The sequence below is a fragment of the Podarcis gaigeae genome (genome assembly GCF_964106915.1).
Source record: "Podarcis gaigeae genome assembly, chromosome: 1".
NCBI lineage: Eukaryota > Metazoa > Chordata > Lepidosauria > Squamata > Lacertidae > Podarcis > Podarcis gaigeae.
Genome location: NC_139678.1, coordinates 42,611,554 through 42,631,528, shown reverse-complemented (window position 1 = coordinate 42,631,528; position 19,975 = coordinate 42,611,554). Strand labels below are relative to the sequence as shown.

Below are 19,975 nucleotides of genomic sequence, written 5' to 3'. Positions count from 1 at the left end.
ATTTCCGTGGGACCGATCTGGCCCAGGCAAGATAAATCTTGCCAACCCCTGATTTAAGACTTTATAGGTCAAAACCAGCACTTAGAATTGGGCCTGGAAACTAATTGACTGGCAGTGCGGTCGGGCCAGGATCAGAGTAATATAAGCAAATCATCTTGCCCTGGTGAGTAACCTAGCTGCCAAATTCTGCACCAGATGAAGTTTTGGAGCCATCTTCAGAGGCAGCCCCACGTATAACACATTGCAATAATCTAAGATGTTTCCTCCACTCCCTGCAAACCCACACTGTGACAGATACCCTCACTAAAGAAGGGTGCTGGGTTTGAGTTTGCTAATAGCTAAAACTCTCTCTAGAGGTCTAGACTAAAACATTTGTGGAAACATTTATGACTTCACAGCAGCAACATATTATATTTCTGTAAAGGCTGCCCAGTGTCCATTTACTCCCCACCCAGAGGTTCAAAGCATGAGGAGGCACTTCTGGAACAAAATGGTATGTTTAATTAAAATCTGTGAGAGATTTAACTTTTGATGGTTTCATAAGGAAACACGAAACTTAGTTTAAAGCACACACTTTTTCAGAGAAACCTTTAAACAGCACTCTTTATTGAACAAGTCGCAGGTAGATTTCCCCACCTAAAATGGTTGCCAGTGCTCTAACCCATGGATAGGCAAACTATGGCCCCGGGGGCCAGATCCGGCCCAATCACCTTCTAAATCCGGCCCACAGACGGTCCGGGAATCAGCATGTTTTTACCTGAGTAGGATGTGTCCGTTTATTTAAAATGCATCTCTGGGTTATTTGTGGGGCCTGCCTGGTGTTTTTACATGAGTAGAATGTGTGCTTTTATTTAAAATGTATCTCTGGGTTATTTGTGGGGCATAGGAATTTGTTCATTTCCCTCCCAAAATATAGTCCGCCCCCCCCCCAAGGTCTGAGGGACAGTGGACTGCCCCCCTGCTGAAAAAGTTTGCTGACCCCTGCATCTAACCAGCAACACCCACTCAGTCCCTTCTAGGATTCCCTGGGCCGTGTTCAGAAAGTGGTGGTGGGGGATGAGTGTTCAGACCCCTGGGCTCTCACTTGTGGGGTGCCCCAGGGTTCTGTCCTCTCCCCCGTGCTTTTCAACATTTACATGCAGCCACTGGGAGAGATCATCAGGAGGTTTGGGCTGGGTGTTCATCAGTATGCAGATGATACCCAGCTCTACCTCTCTTTTAAATCAGAACCAGTGAAGGCGGTGAAGGTCCTGTGTGAGTGTCTGGAAGCGGTTGGAGGATGGATGGCGGCTAACAGATTGAGGTTGAATCCTGACAAGACAGAAGTACTGTTTTTGGGGGACAGGAGGCGGGCAGGTGTGGAGGATTCCCTGGTCCTGAATGGGGTAACTGTGCCCCTGAAGGACCAGGTGCGCAGCCTGGGAGTCATTTTGGACTCACAGCTGTCCATGGAGGCACAGGTCAAATCTGTATCCAGGGCAGCTGTTTACCAGCTCCATCTGGTACGTAGGCTGAGACCCTATCTGCCTGCAGACTGTCTCGCCAGAGTGGTACATGCTCTGGTTATCTCCCGCTTGGACTATTGCAATGCGCTCTACATGGGGCTACCTTTGAAGGTGACCCGGAAACTACAACAAATCCAGAAAGCGGCAGCTAGACTGGTGACTGGGAGCGGCCGCCGAGACCATATAACACCGGTCTTGAAAGACCTACATTGGCTCCCAGTACATTTCCGAGCACAATTCAAAGTGTTGGTGCTGACCTTTAAAGCCCTAAATGGCCTCGGTCCAGTATATCTGAAGGAGCGTCTCCTCCCCCATCGTTCTGCCCGGACGCTGAGGTCCAGCTCCGAGGGCCTTCTGGCGGTTCCCTCGTTGCGAGAGGCCAAGTTACAGGGAACTAGGCAGAGGGCCTTCTCGGTAGTGGCGCCCGCCCTGTGGAATGCCCTCCCATCAGATGTCAAAGCGATAAACAACTACCTGACATTCAGAAGACAGTTCAGGGAAGTTTTTAATATGTGACATTTTAGTGTATTTTTCATTTCTGTTGGAAGCCGCCCAGAGTGGCTGGGGAAACCCAGCCAGATGGGCGGGGTACAAATAATAAAATTATTATTATTATTATTATTATTATTATTATTATTATTATTATTATTTAACTTTCTCCCAGGGACTCAAAGGTGGGTTGCTCTCCCTAGATAACCCCACTCAGATAGTTCAAACCCTAACTGCCCACACTGACAATTACTACCCACTCGGGTAGCCAAAGATCCCCCCCATCATCCCACTTAGAAAGTCCCTCTCCCCATCTAGCCAATCCCCTATCTCTAACCAAGGCAGCCCTTATCTGACTGTTAAACTGTCAACAGCTCACTTAAATTCCAGCTTCTCTCTTCTGATTGGCTGTTGGTCTGACCAGGGCTCACTGGTTGTCGGGTTAAGAAAAGGCTGACCCAGGGTGTGTCCATCACCTACCCAAATAAAAATACGGCTGTGGACGATCCCAGCCCCTACCTCATATTCCTCACATTTTTGTTGCTACTGCCATTCTCCCACACAATGCCCTGGAATAACATTAGGGCTTCATCTACTACTTCTACTACTATTACTACTATACTACATTTAAAGCAGCTTCATACAAATTTTAAAAGCCATGACCTCCCCCAAAGAATTCTGGGAGCTGTAGTTTGTTAAGGGTTCTGAGAGTTGCTAGGAGATCCTTATTCCCCTCACAGAACTACAATTCCCAGAGTTCTCTAGAAAAGCAGATTGATTGTAAAACCACTCTGTGTCTACACAGTCAGAACCGCTCAGTTTCTGAATTGACACACTTTACATTTCAGAATGAAGTCTGATCTCAGAGAAACATAGGAAGGTGCCTTATTCCAAATCAAACCTTGGGTCAGCTATCTCATTGTTGCCTATGGCACTGACTGACATCAGTGGCTCTTTAGGGTTTCAGGTGGAATTTCCTCCACAGCCCTACTTGGAAGTGTCTGGAATTTAACTCTATTGCATACAAAATAATGCCTTGCCGCTGAACAACAGCCCTTCCCCAACTGTTTGGCTGATGGAAAGTGTACTACATTGCCATATGTTTAAGACCATTCCCAGTCAAATCCTCTTGGAAAGTCCCCAAAGCAGGCCAGGCCAGCTGTTACCTCATAGCAATCATCTCCCAATAAAACTTATCTGACTGGCTTCTTTGCATAGTTCTGGTAGATCCCCTGCTATAATTGACATTTTAATGACAATTTTGACATTAAAATATATTTCAATAGCCCTCAAGATTAAAAAAACCAAGAACCTAGTACTGTGGGCTTATGGAACAGAAATGGGAGGAATATACTGAGGTATTTATGTAAGGTGTGATTGGTTGCGAAAGGAAAGTCATCTGCTTAAAGAGCGGGAAAGTGCGGAAAATCTTTATAGTCTGTTTATTACCTTAGCAGACATTTAGAGTGTATTCTTTCTTTTTTAAAAAAAAGATATTTATTAAAGTTTTACAAAAAGAAAGAGGTTACAAAGTAAAAGAAAAGAAAAAAGAAAAATAAAAAAGTACAAAAATACAAAGAAAAAATACAAAATACAAAAAAATAGAAAACTGTTAAAAACAAATCAATCTTTTCATATCTTATATTTCATTTACTTGTTTCCCATACCTCCTCACGCCTCCCTTTTTTGTATTCCAGTTCAATTAGTTAATTCAGCAAATCCTTTCCCTCTTTGTTTTTATCTTAATCCTTTACCTTAATGTATTGTAACTTTACCTTCTCGCCTAATTACCATCCATTTTTACATACTCTTTTATAACATTACTGCCAAAACCACTTAACTTCATTCCGACATCATTCTAACATTCCTTAATTTTACAGTATTTATCTAAGTAGTCTTTAAATTTCTTCCAATCTTCTTCCACCAACTCTTCTCCCTGGTCTCGGATTCTGCCAGTCATTTCCGCCAGTTCCATATAGTCCATAACTTTCATCTGCCATTCTTCCAGGGTGGGTAGATCTTGTGTCTTCCAATACTTTGCGATGAGTATTCTTGCTGCTGCTGTGGCATACATAAAAAAAGTTCTATCCTTCTTTAACACCAATTGGCTGACCATGCCCAGGAGAAAGGCCTCTGGTTTCTTCAGGAAGGTATATTTCAATACCCTTTTCATTTCATTATATATCATCTCACAGAAAGCCTTAATCCTTGGGCACGTCCACCAAAGGTGAAAGAATGTACCTTCATTTTCTTTACATTTCCAGCATTTATTATCGGGCAAATGGTAAATTTTTGCAAGCTTGACTGGTGTCATGTACCACCTGTATATCATTTTCATAATATTCTCTCTTAAGGCATTACATGCCGTAAATTTCATACCTGTGGTCCCATTTAGAGTGTTTTCACACAGCAGTTTAAAGGTGGTTCAAGGCACCCCATGAGTGCACTTTTTGGGGGGGTATCATCTACACAATGTCATCCTTATCCAAGTAGCAGCTTTCTTTACATTTCCCCTTCATGGAGGTCTCTTGGAGAGAGACACATAAAAAGCCCACTTCTGATGGCCTCAGATTTGAAGCGTTGCTTTTAAAAATATCTACCGTATATATTTAGCTGGCTGCGCATCCTTTGACATCTCAAAAGGTAGCAAAGATAGGTGCTGATAGGTGGTGTACTTGTGATATGAAAATCAACATGAAAGTAAAGGTGACAACTATAGCCTGGCTAAAAACCAGAGTCTTGCATTATGGAATAGATGGAAACAAATAATTGCAGCAGACAAGCTTTTAAATGCCTGACACCACTTTGCATGTTGATAGTTACTTTGAAACTTTAAACTGGATGTTCCTGTACAGTGCCTTCCCTTGAGTGGCTGTTTTAACTGGCATCTCACGAGCGAAAGGTCTTTAACCTGGAGGTATTAAAGCATAAAACTGAAGAATAAATTGCACTTTCACTGGGCATCATTAAAATAAAAACCTCGTAAATCTACTTCCCTTCATTACATATCCTTTCCTCTTCAAAATGGATTAATGTCTTCACCAGAGAGCAGAAACTAGGAACAAGCCACTTCATTGCTATAGCAACATGGGCTACAAGCTAATGCGTCCTTCCTCTGTTGTAAGCACTATTTGATAAAATTCCGCACACCAGCCAGATGCTCTCTGGATGTTCTGTGCTACAGCTGAAGAATGGCACGTTGTAGCTGAGGCTCCAATACTTTGGCCACCTCATAAGAAGAGAAGACTCCCTGGAAAAGACCCTGATGTTGGGAAAGATGGAGGGCACAAGGAGAAGGGGACGACAGAGGAAGAGATGGTTGGACAGTGTTCTTTTTATATTTTTTTTTATTAAAGTTTCAGAGATTTATATAAAAACAAAACAAAACAAAGATAAGAACAGACAAAAATAACAAAAAACAAGTATAATTTCAATCCCTTATTTTCTTGTAACTTACTTCCCCGACTTCCTCATACCTCCCCTTTCTGTATTCCAATTTCTGATTTATTAATTCAGCAAATCCTTTCCCTTGTTTTTCCTTTAATTTTTAACCTTTCTTTTCATTTTACTTATCCATTATAGCTGAAAACCACGTAATTTCTAAACCAACGTCATTCTAACATTCATTAATTTTACAATGTTTCTTAAGATAGTCCTTAAATTTCTTCCAATCTTCTTCCGCTGTCTCTCTCCCCGGTCTCGGATTCTGCCAGTCATTTCTTCCAGTCCCATATAGTCTATCACCTTCATCTGCCATTCTTCCAAGGTGGGTAGGTCTTGTGTCTTCCAATACTTTGCGATGAGTATTCTTGCTGCTGTTGTAGCGTACATAAAGAATGTTCTATCCTTCTTTGGCACCAATTGGCCGACAATACCCAAGAGAAAGGTTGGACAGTGTTCTTGAAGCTACGAACATGAATTTGACCAAGCTGCGAGAGGCAGTGGAAGACAGGGGTGCCTAGCGTTCTCTGGTCCATGGGGTGACGAAGAGTCGGACATGACTAAACGACTAAACAACAACAAAAATGCTTTTGGGTGTGACTAAGTTATATCAATGCCATTGGTGGAAGATTCCAAGAGCAGCTCAGTTCCTCCTGCCTCCTCTAAATTAGTAGAGGGGGTTCAGTCTCATGGGAATTATTATTATTACTGGTTGGTGCAATCTTAGATTACGTTTGGTATTAACCTCATAGCATTAGGCTGCTGATGCTGCAATATGGCCTTTTTATGTATGCCACGGATTGAAAGGAACAATAATCGCTAATAGTATGGGAGAGTATACTTGTGTTTTGAATGTGCAGGCATAGATTGAGGTGTGTGTGTAAGTGGGTTTGGAATTAATGTGGATATTGAGCCAGCGGAATCCTGTATTATGCGCCCCCCCCCCCATTTTATCTACTGTGCAAGGGTGAGAGCCAAAGCATTGTGAGCAGACTGAGTAGCACTATAGGTTTCTCCTCCTCCAGCCCTCAACACATCCCCAAAATCTGCTCCAAAAGTTATCTTGTGCTAGTGGAGTGCCTTTTGTACAAGTGGGTGGATGTAATTGGATCTCACCCTCTGTTATTTGGTGCTGTGGTCTGCTTGTCCTTGTAAACTACTTTGCAATCTTTTCCAATTAAACATACTTGAAACAACAACAGCTTTTCTTGACACGATGAATGGGAGATATGTTGGTTCAGATTTGTCTGTCTTCTACCTTACTTTGCCTCATGGCAGCCTCTTAAATTCTAAGCCACCAGTTGGCTGAACTGGATTGGAACTACTATCCTAAACACATCGACTTATTAGGAAGACCCATGTCCTGTATGGTAAAATTTCCTTCCAGGCTGGATTATTTTAAGATTACATCCTGCCATAGGATCAAACACTTCCAGAATCCTGAGCTATGGCAACATAAAATGATCTTAATACAGTTCAAAGCGTTTTATAGTTAATGCTAGTTCTATTTTAATGTGGGGGGTGGGGGATCCTAGTCTGTCTCCTCACATGAATTTGGGATCTTCAGAATTCCTCACAGCAAAGGAAGGATCTATCTCTTTGACCTCAGATGCTTGACACAACTTATTTGGAGTTTTCTGTTTGGGAAATGTTTTATCATGCCATTTGGGTGTTGTTCACACACCAGGGCAAAATGCCAGAATCCTGCTTGCTTCTTGCAAGGCCTTTTGAAATGTTTGGCCTAGTCACTGCGAAGCGTGTGTTTTTTCCATTATTATATGAGGATGTTTATTCCAAGCAGAAGATCTGCTCTTTTCATGGTGATGGTGCTGCAATTTCGTGTGAAACGAACAAAATGAAAAGAATTGCAAGTACTATTATGTTTGCCCTGAAGTCAAGTGCCTGGATTTGTACAAAAGGCTTTGAAGTGTTCACTTGCATAATTATTGATTCGTAAACATGGTGTTTGTTATAGAAAAGGCTGAAAACAGCCACTGGATACCAATTGCAGTGGCAGAATGTTATCCTTTCAGGTGATTTAAAAGCAAAAGTGTGTTTGCCTCTTTTGTGGCTGCACGAAGACTGGCTGACCGAGATCTCTTAGAAATAACCCTTAGTATACTGAGTAAGATTTATCTACATTATTTATGCTCTTTCAGAACCAGAAAGGACCTCCAGTGTGGCTAAAAAAATAAGAACAGTAAAAACAAAACAAAACAGAACACAAAACTGTGGACAACCAGGGTAGCCAGTGGTTTAAAGTGTTGGTGCAAAAGAAAAATATACAACGAGAATTCACTAGGTGCTAAGATCCAGGTTGGGGCAAGTACTCTTTGGTGAAAGAACCTCAGCAGAGATTTTAAGTCATAAAATATGCAGCAAAGCAAAGCTTGGAAATATAGGCTGTTTGACTTTTAAAATATGCCCTTCCAAGTTTCCCTCCTACCCCGGCATAGGAAAAGACTACACTTTTGATAAGTTAGAAATTGATTTATTTACAAATTCTTCAAAGGTCTGGTTCATGTGCTTTTCATCAGTCAGTAATACATAGCTTAGTTACTAAGTGGCAAAAGTTCCTAGATTAATCAAGAGTGGCTTGTGAGAGCCATGCGGTTGAGCTGGAGCAACCAGCAGAAACCTCTTCACACGCTGAGTTTCTCAGGTAGACTGGGGGGTGGGCAAGCAGTAGGCTTGAGTACTTATTTCCTTCCAAGGGAAGTGACATAGCTAAGCCTGGCAGGACAGCTTACTCTATGGTATTAACCCCCTCATGCATTAATTAGACTTAAGCAAGTTGATTATATGTGGCTGGTTATCCCACATAAAGAACTCTAAGAACAGAGATCAGAAGGGACCTTGGCGTTGCCCAGCCACACTAAGACTGACCAGGTTACCTAGTCACAAGTCTTCCCCACAATAGCAAGCTGTTGTGTGTTTCTATTTAAACTGTAGTCATTATTTCTAATTTTGCATCTTTCTATATAAATTAGCACATGCAGATTTTATGTAAAATGACTTTCTCTTTTGTTTTCCTTTTGTGTTTCTTCATTTTAGGCAATGTGTAAATAGCCACTCCAGGCAATACTGAATCTTAAATGGTATCAAAAACAATATTAAAATATCAAATGTAACCCCCCCCCCATATTAGACATGTGAATATATGTAATGATGAACAACATATTCCCACATGGATTAAAACACGCATCCTCGACTCTTTCGGGGCTTCTTTCTATGTCTCTTAATTAAACCAGATTTACAGTAGCATACAACCACTTTGTCCATGTCTCATTTATCAGTACAATCATTTTAATGGACCCAAAGCAATAGGAAAATCCATTTAATTGGATTGGTATTCTATCATTTTAATATGACAGCCACAATTACTTCCAACACTCAATTGGGGTAATTTCGGGTGCAATTACTGTCACTCACAATTAGCCATATTAAAACTGCCAGCAAAATGTAAGCAAATATTTCATGCATTTTGCCCTCTCGTTACAGCTCTGCAGATAAGGAAAGGCCCACTCCTAATCCTGCTTTTAGTACTTTGTGTACAGTCGCTCACAAAATTTAGCAGGACGCCATCTCCTGAGGCTGGCAGCGTGGGAGAATCAGTGGTACCTGACCTTTCCTGAATGGCCAGGTAATATGAAGAAACTGGGGCCCACGATATATGCTATACAGTTGTAGATCAAGCCATTCAGGTGCTTGACAACTCTGCTATTTTTACAGTCCCAGGCAAAGTACAAAGGTGGGAGGATTATTTTGTCCTCGGTGGCCATCATTCATGACTGACAGGCTGTGTTGAGTTTGACGAATACTGAATTGGGCACATCTAACCAGGTGGTCATAAAATCATAGAAGTGTAGACCTGGAAGGGTTGTCTCCTCTGCCCATCAGCCAACTGCAGCATCCATCATTCAGAGACCACTTCCAAATATTTTCTTGCATTGCACTGTCACAAATCTAAGTGAAGAACAAGGACTTGGAGAATTGGTTTGTCTTAGATGGAAACATTAAGAGCAGCTTGACCAATCCATTGTCTCCTTCGGCACACGGTTTGGCAACTTGGGAAGCACGCCAGTCTGCCAGCAGATGGCACTTACTTACCACTTAACTGCACATCTCTGAAGGGTCTCTAACTTCCAAACTCACCAGATGAGGAAAATCAAAATAACTACCTTCCCTCTGCTTGCATTTGTGTCCAAAAGCTGCACAGGGAAGCAGCGGCTCCAAGTTCAGTTCCACACATGAATATTTCTGGCATCACTTTGCACTTGTACACTCTGTCACTGTTAACTCTGTGTGACAAAAGGCCCTTCAGTTAACGGAAACACCACGGAGTGGGGGTCTCCAGAATAAGGGCCATCCGAGCCAAAGAAGAAAAGAAAAATACCCACAATGAGCAGCAGGAGTGAAGTCCCTCACCTTCCCACAACAGGGTACAAACGGAGCTAAATCCCAGGTCGACATCACAGTCTAACACCACTTATTTCAATGTAATTTATTGACCTGGCTGGAATGTGGTTGAGTTGCTGTTGTTCTCTGTGAGCCTTAAGCATTTCGAATGAGGTGGGGATTTTCTGCAACAAGTTAGAACTTGCGGACCTTTCAAAGGGAGGGGATGGAAATTAAGTTGGGAAGGAGGGAGAGGAGTTCTTCGAACTCCACAGCCCCCCAGCTCTAGTACTCATTTAATTATGAAAAGATAATTGTGGGGGGCAGGTGGACTTGATCTGAAGGGGTCAGTCTCCTTGCATCTTAAAAGGATCCTTCAGGAAGAATAGGCTTCCACAGTACACCTAACATGCTCCCAGCGCAATTTCTGTTCCTATTTTCAGGTTGCAAGAGTAGTTCGCTTGCTTCCCTTTAGCTCTCCCCTCCCCAGGCCCCATCCGACAAGAGCGACACTTGTGAGGTGCCCCCCAAGGCCAGGAATGTTTTCCAGCACTACAAGTACCAATGCAACATCCACACATTGTCATTTGGAAAGGAAGAAGCCATGGCGGTGGGCCATTCCTCCTGTTTTCCGGTATGCCCTCTTCCCATGTAGATGCCACAAGTGGATGTCCTCAGGTGGATATACTACTTTACTGATATAGAGCACCATATCTACTTCTTAAGTGCCAGTGACAGACACTCTAATCCCAACAAACTCTCCCTGTGTGTGCAGGTTATCACAGATGGCCAGCCTGAAAGTGACTTCGAAACAGAAAGTTAGGTGAGGCATCATGAGGATTGGGGCCTTCTTTTGATGTGACATTCTCCTTATGGAAAGCCCTCTCTAGGGAAAGTTGCCTGGGCCCAGGCAATCTCCAATCTTAGGGAAAGTGGTTTGTTGTCTCTAGGAACAGAGGCACTGTCTCTGAATACCAGTTGTCGAGTAGCAACAGTAGGAGAAGACCATTGTCCTCACTCCCAGATTGTGGGCCTTCTGTAGGCATCTGGTTACCCATTGCAGGTTACAAGGTGCTGGACTGGACAGGAGTTTGGTCTAATCCAAGAGGATTCTTCTTACATTCTAATATTTATGAGATGCTGCATTTTATGAGTTTAGGAATGGATGTACCTTGTATTCAGAAGGAGTCTTCTGTGCCAAACTTTTTTGGGGGAGGTTTCCTGTAAATTCTTTTTTTTAATAATATTTTTTTTTAGTCTCAAATTACAGTCCGATAATAGCCTCATTACTGTGCCAAACTCTAAACGTTTGCTGAAAACAAAATTAACACCACTTTACACTAGTCTATTGATGTTTGATTTTAATTTCTTTTTGCTTTTACTTGTTTTTAACTTTTTATGAAGTTATTGTTTGGTTTGGTTTTTATACGGCTGTAAACTGCTGTGACACAGTTTTTGATACAGCTGTCTATAAATATATTTTTCTAAATAAATACTGGAATTTGACATGCCTTTGTGAACCACCATGAGACTAAGAAAATACATTCCATGGCATTTACTGTTACCAAGTAGACCCCCATCAACAGAATAAACACAGGCAAGAAAAAACTACATTTGAGCTTTGTTTTCTAAATCAATACAATTTCTCAAATTTATTTTTAAGAATTACTTCTAATATATCTTTTTCACAGAAGGAGGGTATAGGGAATGCTCTCATTCCATCTGTAAACACTGAAATACAGATCTGGGAAACAAGGGAAGAGACACAAAAAAGTGCATTTTACAAAATTATCAACTAAAATATATTTTACATGTATTACATTTCAATTTAAATTCTACTGACTGCATTTTCAGTTTCAAAAATATTTCCATATCTAATAGATTAAAAAAGCATGAAATATTTTCATTTCAGATAAGACATTTCAAATCATTTACATGCTGCCCGCAAAACAGCATAAAACAACCACACAAGTCTTTAAACAATATTTCTTGGCCTGAAGTAGATTCTGACAATATCAGAAGCACGGAAGGGTTAGGGGTTCTCCTCTCCAGATAGGGGGCTTCTAGCCCACCCCCGAACCTGGGCAGATATACAATTTCTTTCCTTTTGTACAATTGTGTGAGTTTGTTTTCTTTGTTCCTGCCTGGAGAGGAGGCAGGACGAAGGAGGAGGAGGAAGCAGTAGCAAACATCAGCTTTGTCAGGAAATGAGTCTGGTTTCTCAGTTTTCCCAAAAGCTCTTTTTACAGGGCAGTAGCACCCTGAACATGAGTCTCGAATCAAAAGCTGTGAGGATTCCCTTCACTATACCATGAACAACACTACTATTTTCCCCCTCCCTGGAAAAAGAGGATACCTAGCAACGTGGTTTCGTCCCCCCACCCCCAATTACAGGGGCAGAGAAAGGATCCCCAAATCTGATTCTGCATAGATCAGACTACTTAACTCCTAACACACACACACACACACACACACACACACACACACACACACTTTACCCATATCATTCTGGGAACATTCCCTATTCCAGTCATTCTCTTTCCCCTACAATTCCCTCTTCAACCAGGCAAATGGAAGAACAGGCAGCAACTACGGAACCCACAGTATTGCTCCCAAACCACCCCTGCATACCTCGAAACTGAAAAGAGTGATGCCAGCCCTACCCTTCCTTCCATCCAATCTGAGCCTCCCTCATGGTCAGGCTCTCTCGCCTGCTTGAGGGAAATATCACACGGAAACTTCTGTTCCATTCCTGTGCTATGACAAGGTGTGCTTTGTAGCACCAGCAACTCCCAACAGCCCCCCGACATGCCCAAGCAATGGTTATGGGGGGAAATAAAGCCATTACTTTGGCACTAGCCAGCTTGGATCAGCCACAGATTCTTGCTCGGAATTAGGGTGGGGATTTCCTCCGTAACGGCAGGGAGCAAATCCTTTCCCTACTAAAACACAGTAGGAATCGTCTCCTCGTGACCTTGAGGTATAACCAACCATCTCTTGCTTTGACCTTCTCAACCTCTCTCTCCTCCCCATCACTTTCCCATCTTTGGTATGATGAGCAAAATCTGCAGATCTCCACTCGTGCTCATGGCACAAGGAACTGAACATGGCAGGGCTACTTCCTCCGGGCCAGGCAGGCGGAGAGAGCCCAGGGGACGAGACTCCATTCCAGCATGTGGGCAAGTACTACTTCTACTTGAAAAAAGACGACAATATTAAAGCCGTAGGAACGTTTCTATCATCGTATAACACTAGTTCAGAACACTCCCCCCCCGCAACACACACACACCCAAAAAGTAACCCCCACAGGTCCCTCGTTCGGGTGAGCGACTCTGGCCATCAGCAAGCACATCGACTGATCCAGTGTTAATTCTCATTCTTTAGAATTAGTGCAATCTACAAATGGAATCCCAGCTTTGTGTGACCGGTTCAGCGGGCTCTTCGTACGCTGTCCTTTGGTTTGCTTTTAGAATTAACTGAAATAGCTTTGTGTTAAAGCCAAAACTAAAGTAGTTTTTTTCTTTCTTTCTAACACCTATACATGTAAGGCAAGAGGCAGAAGTATCCGTAGGAATCAGGTAGCAAGTTTTTTTTCTCTCTCTCCAAAATGCAAACCTCTCATTGGTCAGTTCCTTTTGGGAGCCAAAGAGTCTCGCCTTGGTGGGCATGCTCAGATGTCAGTGTTAAGAGATTTTTTGGGGGGTGGGGGTGGGGAGGTGTTTGGGAGAGGAGAGAGGTAGGCAGGCAAAAGCAGACCAGGCTGGTCAAGTTAGGATGCCTGTTTCGAAAAGAATGCAGTTCAAGCGGTACAATGTCCTTGCTAACTCTGGCTTTTAAGCCCTCCCCGAGTACGCTGGAGTGTGCAAATCCAGGTTCTACTAGGGCTGGAAATAAGAGCAAAGAAAATGGAATCGGGATGGGAAAGAATATCCACTATTTCAACCAGCAGAAGGGATGCCTCTCCAAATATCTGGAGGGAAGGTATCGGTTTTGTAGCAGCTGTCAATTAAGCTCTGGGAGCTGTTCAGGTGCTTGCCCACTTCTGAAGCAGTGATCTTTAAGGTTGGACCCTGTTTTCTCGTGTGTGTGTGTGTGTGTGTGTGTGTGTGTGTGTGTGTATTAAATCTACGCAGCTTTTCATAACGGTCTGAAGTAATCCCATCACATCTTTCCCACTTCCTGCTTTGGAGGTGAAGCTCAAAGCCAGTCAGGAAAGCAAACAACGGACTGGACAACCCCAGAAAGCAAGTGTAGTCCTCCTCCCCTTACCAAATCAAAACATGTTCAGCATGTGGCAAGGACACGCAGCACGTAAACGTCTCCCAAACAGGGGTGCTTCTCCAACCTCAAGTATGACACTGATCAGAAGGATCTCTGCCTCAGCCTTCATATCGAGGACGCGAGATCAAGGGCCCACGGCAGCTCAGCTCTCTTCTGCACTTGTTCCCCTTCTGCTCTAACCATCCCCACCAAGACTGGCTCTGGATTCAGTTTATACTGGCTTTTATCCCCTGGACCACCCCACCCTTTCCCCTCCCCCCTTCCCTCCCTCCCCCCTTATAAGATGCTCATTGTACATATATATATAGATATAGATTTACAGAAGCAAGTACCTATATCTATATACACACACACACATTTCTCTATAGATATATATTTCCATTTATGCTCTTTATATGAAGTGCTGTGCTTTGAACATCTGCCTCGGCAGGAAATCTGCTCCCCAAACGCAGAGGATAGAGTGCTTGGGCATCCCCTCCTGTGCCCGAGGGCAGGGCTCCACCACAGCACGTGCCTGCAAGGAGGTCAGGCTGCCCTCGGGCTCTCTAGCCCCCACCACTTGTCAACCCCACGGAGCTGCAGAGCTCGGCTACTGCGGATTCTTCAAGATGCGCCCATGCCGGAAGTCGTAGACGTGGCGGCAGAGGAAAACCAACTCGGGGTCAGTGTCCTCTGGCACCTTGCGATGGGCAGGGGTGGAATACTCTTCCGACGGAGGAACCATCACGGCCTTCTTGCCCGGGATCCCCTCCACTCGACGCTTTGCCAAGGCACAAAATCTGCAAAGTAAAAAAATAATAATACTAAATTTTTAGCATTATTAAATTCATCTAGAACAGAATAAATGTCTAGTTGAGCCTTTCTAAAGGGCAAGCAAAACCAAGACTCTGGCGTTGGTTATAGTGATCTTCCCATTTTGAATCTGCCAGAAAAATGAGAGGAGGGCCATGAAGGCCCATGATGCACTGATAAGACCTCAGAGAAAACACATGGAAGAAATGTATAGTAATGTGGCCCTACCGACTGCTCTGCTCCACCCCAGCCATGTTGAAATCCAAAGAAAAACTCCCCACATGTTCTGTTGACAAGGGTGACTGGGGGGGCGGGATTCACTCGCTTACACAGCGATTGGACTGTGGATGATCAGTGGAAGCTTCTCTCTGCTCTTGCACTGTTGAATCCTTATCATTTGCATGCTGAGTTTGTATAAGCATAGACTGGACTACTGCAGTGCATTATGTGGGACTGCCCTTGGAAGCTCCAACTGGAGCAGACTGTGGCAGCCAGACTGCTCATGGGGGCACCTGCCCATCTACTACTGAGCCGGGTTCAAGGTCCTGGTACTAATTTACAAGGGCCTGAACACCTGAGGTCCTAGGTAGCTTAGGGACACTTGAACACTTCTCTTCCAGCTCAATCACTGAAATCATCAGCAGAAGCATTGCTGGTTGTTTCCCAAGTTCGCAAGGCTCATTTAACAACAAGTAACTGAGCCATTGGTGTCATGGACCGAGTCTTGTTGAATACGCTGCAAATAGATTCAGCAGACACCTTCTGTTTCAATATTTTAACCCCACTAGGGTTACGCTGGCAATTAAGAATATATCTTTCCACAATAGTTAGCTTTTTTTCTCAATTAAGATTTTTTTATATGTGGCTTTTGGCATGGTTTTATGTACTGTATTTTTCGCTCTATAAGACGCACATTTTCCCCTCCAAAATTAAGGGGAAATGTGTGTGCGTCTTATGGAGTGAATGCAGGCTCCTTGGTTTCAGCGATAGCAACGTGAAGCCTCAGAAGTGCAGTGGGAGCGCTCCCGCCGCTCTCCGGAGGCTTTGGGTTGCCTTCACTGAAGCCTGGAAAGGTAGCTGCCTGAAGCCTCCAGAGCACAGTGGGAGCTCCCGCTGCACTCCAGAGGCTCCGGGTTGCCTTCACTGAAGGCGAAGGCAATGTGGGAGAGGGAGAGCTGCGCAGCGCCCCTTCAGCGAAGCGGGAGGAGAAATGGAAGGGGCTCCTTTGCTGAAGGGGCACTGCACAGAGAGGGGGAGAATTTTTTTTCTTGTTCTCCCCCTCTAAAACAAGGTGCGTCCTTTGGTCGGGTGCGTCCTATAGAGCGAAAAATACGGTATATATTGTTGTAAGCTGCTCTGATACTATTTATGAATCATGGTATAGAAATAATTTATATGAATAAATAAAATGAATAAACAAACAAACCAGTTTTAACCCAATCTGATTTTTAAAAATTATACAGTGGTACCTTGGTTCTTGAAGTTAATCTGTTCCGGGAGTCCGTTTGACTCCTGAAACGGTTCAACTTCCAAGGCGTGGCTTCCGATTGGCTGCAGGAGCTTTCTGCACTCAATTTGAAGCCGCGGAAGTAGCACCAGACATTTGGCTTCTGAAAAATGTTCGCACACTGGAACACTCATTTCTGGGTTTGTGGCGTTTGGGAGCTGATTTGTTCAGGAGCCAAGCCGTACAACTACCAAAGTACCACAGTTGTACAGTCATACCTCAGGTTACAGACGCTTCAGGTTGTGTGTTTTTGGGTTACAGACGCACCGAAACCCGGAAGTACCAGAACGGGTTACTTCCGGGTTTCGGCGGTTACGCATGCGCAGAAGTGCCGAATTACAACCTGCGCATGCACAGCCGCGGTGCTGCGGGTTGCGAATGTGCCTCCCGCACAGATCACGTTCGCAACCCAAGCGTCCACTGTACTCCCTTTTCACAAAGAAATGCACAAGGCAGTCTTGTTTGTTAAATGAAAAAAACAACAGTCAAATTATTTAAACAGGAGCTTCTTTTTAAAGGGCTTGGGAAGATATAGGCGGCTTGGTTTATAGGTGGGGATGGAGCTCTCAATTCCGCTGCAAAAGCTTAATCATAAGGTCTGGCCCCTTCTATATCTTATATGGCCCCATGGACTAGATAGGCGAGGATTGCCTTGGACTTCAAAACTATTTTATAACAATGAAATACTTCAGGAAACCAACAGCTCACGACTGCAAAATTATACAGAAGACTGCTCCCTATAGTCCAGACAAACGTCTTTTAATAATACATAGGAGCTTAGATACACTTAGCAAACATTAAATGTTCCTTCTAAAAAGGATTCAAATTTCTCTACTGGGGGAAGAGAGATTCTCATGCCTTAAGCTGACTTTAATGTTAGTGGGGTGTGGTATTTTGATTAAGACTGCGGATTATAAAACGGCACTCTTCCATTTTTTAAACAAGCTTTTAACAATTCTCCCCCCAACCCCAGTTTTACTTAGAGAGGAATGAGTTGGCAGGTGGGTGGTGAGTGGACAGTTTTTGGTTTTCTTTTTTAAACTGAAACGGGAAAGAGGCCAAAGTAGTAATACTCTTTTCCCCTAGACATACCAAGAATAACCAACTGAAAATGGATTGAGATGCCCAGACAAGCACGATTAATGCCAAGGCAGAGAGAGAAGGAACACACCCATCAGCAAATGCAGCAAAGCAAAGCACACACCATGCCGTGGAAACTGCCTTTCTGGAACTCTGAGACAACAGCAAAAGCAAGGTAAGAGCACCACCTACCTGCAGTATTCTGCAAAGGTCAGGACATAGCACTTCTCCTCGATACAGGCAACACTGTTTTCATCCTGATGTCGGGATGCAAAGATCTCATTCTGCAAGAGAGCACACAGTTGGGACCGTCGCAATGCATAGCAAAACTTCATGTGCAGGGGAGGCACTTGTCCTGTGATACTTTTGTCTCTGGTCTGCTAAGACATCATGCCTGCATGTTTCTCTGCCAGCCACTTTGAACGGAGGCCGTGAGGCAACTTCTCATGGGACACATATGAGGTGTTGGTCCAAGTAGAACCTATGAGCTGTCATCTTTTTAGACCAGCCTTTGCCAGCCTGGTGTCCATCAGATGTTTGGAACCCAAAGTCACCACCTGGAGAGCACCAGTTTGGCGAAGGTAGTTTTAGATTATATAAGGCGTTCACTGTTGAGATTCTCCTTTAACTTCCTGGGAGCTAAACTGCCCAATCTTAACGTATGGGTACTAAGGAGCAAGCCCAATTAAAATTAATCTCTTGATCCCATGTCTCACAGGGTCACACCAATCTACCTGATCACATGCAGGGGGAGGATGCTCCAGACCAAGTGTGACAGGAAGTCCTCCTGGCTGGAGTAACATCCACCTGTGTGTCCACTCAGGGCAAACAGGAAATGTTGTACTTGACTGCTTATGCTACACCCCATAGGTGGTCTCTCTCTCTCTCTCTCTCTCTCTCTCTCTCTCTCTCTCTCTCTGTAGAGTCTTGTGACCTTTGAAGATGTAGCCGTGTATTTCACAGAAAGCCAGGGTGCCCTGCTGGACCCAGACCAAAGGATTTTGTATAAAGATGTCATGATGGAGAATTATGGGAACATGGCCTCATTCGGTAAGGAACTTGACTTGACGTTCTGTAAGAACTTGAAGGATGGGTATCGCCTCTCCATCACTGGACAAATAAGGAGTCTGTATTAATTCAATTAATTAATTAATTTTTAATTAATTAATTAATTAATTAATTAATTGTATTAATTTAATGTATTAATTAATTTCTTCAGTAATTCCTTCCCCCTCTTCCTAATTTATTACACCTGGGTGAGTTGCATGATATACTTAAAAAGGTAAAGGGACCCCTGACCATTAGGTCCAGTCGTGGCCGACTCTGGGGTTGCGGTGCTCATCTTGCTTTACTGGCCGAGGGAGCCGGCGTTTGTCCGCAGACAGCTTCCAGATCATGTGGCCAGCAGGACTGTGCACAGGATTACAGCCTTAATTTAATCTCAACAGTCACAAGGCTTCTAAGCCTTACTAAAATTCTATCATTTAAATGATTCATGTGAAGGTTGCCGACATCTGATTGTCTTGATAGACAATGGAGTGCGCCTCTGAGGGTGAAGTCAAACAGCTGTGTTAGCAGCACCAAAGTGACCTCCCTGGGGCACAAACCTGGGCAGTGTGTATGGAGGTCCAAGGCTGCCCAGACAACAAGACCCACCCCCCTCTTGGCCTCACTAATACAGTCCAAAGGAAAACAGAGAACTACATTTGGCACCAGCTTGGATGAAGGAATTGCCGGAATGAGGAGTACAAAGCGCTAATCATCTTGGAGGCTTCACTCCCAGATTTATGTGGGGTTTAGTCCTTAGCCTTTTCTTCTACTCAGGATACCACCCAAGGCAGTGGAGGTATATTGCCAGAAATAGGTAGAATAACTTGTGAAGAATTATACTCCCTAAAGTAAATGTGGTTTTTCATGCTATTTTGCAGCCAGTAAGAAAACCACTATGTTGCAAAATAGTTTTTATAAATGATACCATAGAGTGCTTTTTGACCCTTACGCTTTACTTCTCCCTTTTGAGAAAATGTTAACTGGAATCCATTTTAACAGCACTGTTACTTTGCAAGCTTTGGGCTTGGATGTTAATGTTTATATTTTACCTGGAACTGTTAATTAAGACAGAACTCAGTGCAGAGACATTCAAGTGCATTTTAAAAGGTTGCACTGCCTTTCCAATCACTGCAGAAGTTGGACGAATATACAAGATTCTTCTTCTTTCTGTTTCTGGAACCAGCTCGTCAACTCTTCAAATCAGATGCCTCCCTTATCCTCACAAACTCCTCCTTTCTTTCTCACACAATTTTAAAGTATTCTTTTAACTTGAAAAGCAAGAAATAGCATACTCTTTCCCCCTGTGTCATTCTAGAACAGATATGAAGCAATCAGGAGTGGTTGAATCATCCTGTCAGCAGGGCAACATAGCTAGAACTAGTTTGATAAAAGGAATTCTAGGGCGTTGCGGTTTTTTGGTGCTGAAGAAACA

General features: G+C 43.5%; 1 protein-coding gene and 1 long non-coding RNA gene across 3 annotated transcripts in view; both read right to left on the bottom strand.

The window, feature by feature from the left end:
• The window catches only part of LOC310847695, a 198,467-nt gene that overhangs the window by 100,478 nt on the left and 78,014 nt on the right, over window positions 1-19,975 (bottom strand). The window lies entirely within an intron of this gene.
• BAHD1 (bromo adjacent homology domain containing 1) overlaps window positions 11,454-19,975 on the bottom strand; it is a 64,623-nt gene continuing 56,101 nt past the window's right edge. Inside the window, exons 6-8 of one of the 2 annotated variants that reach the window (XR_014565658.1) lie at window positions 17,686-17,777; window positions 12,309-14,893; window positions 11,454-12,278 (exon numbers count right to left, since the gene is read on the bottom strand). Coding sequence is in view for 1 of the 2 variants with exons in the window: in XM_083744510.1 (XP_083600636.1) it covers window positions 14,704-14,893; window positions 17,686-17,777 (282 nt within the window). In the remaining variant the exon portion in view is untranslated. Of the gene's footprint in view, window positions 14,894-17,685; window positions 17,778-19,975 lie in introns of both variants that reach the window. The other variant, XM_083744510.1, reaches the window with a different exon arrangement.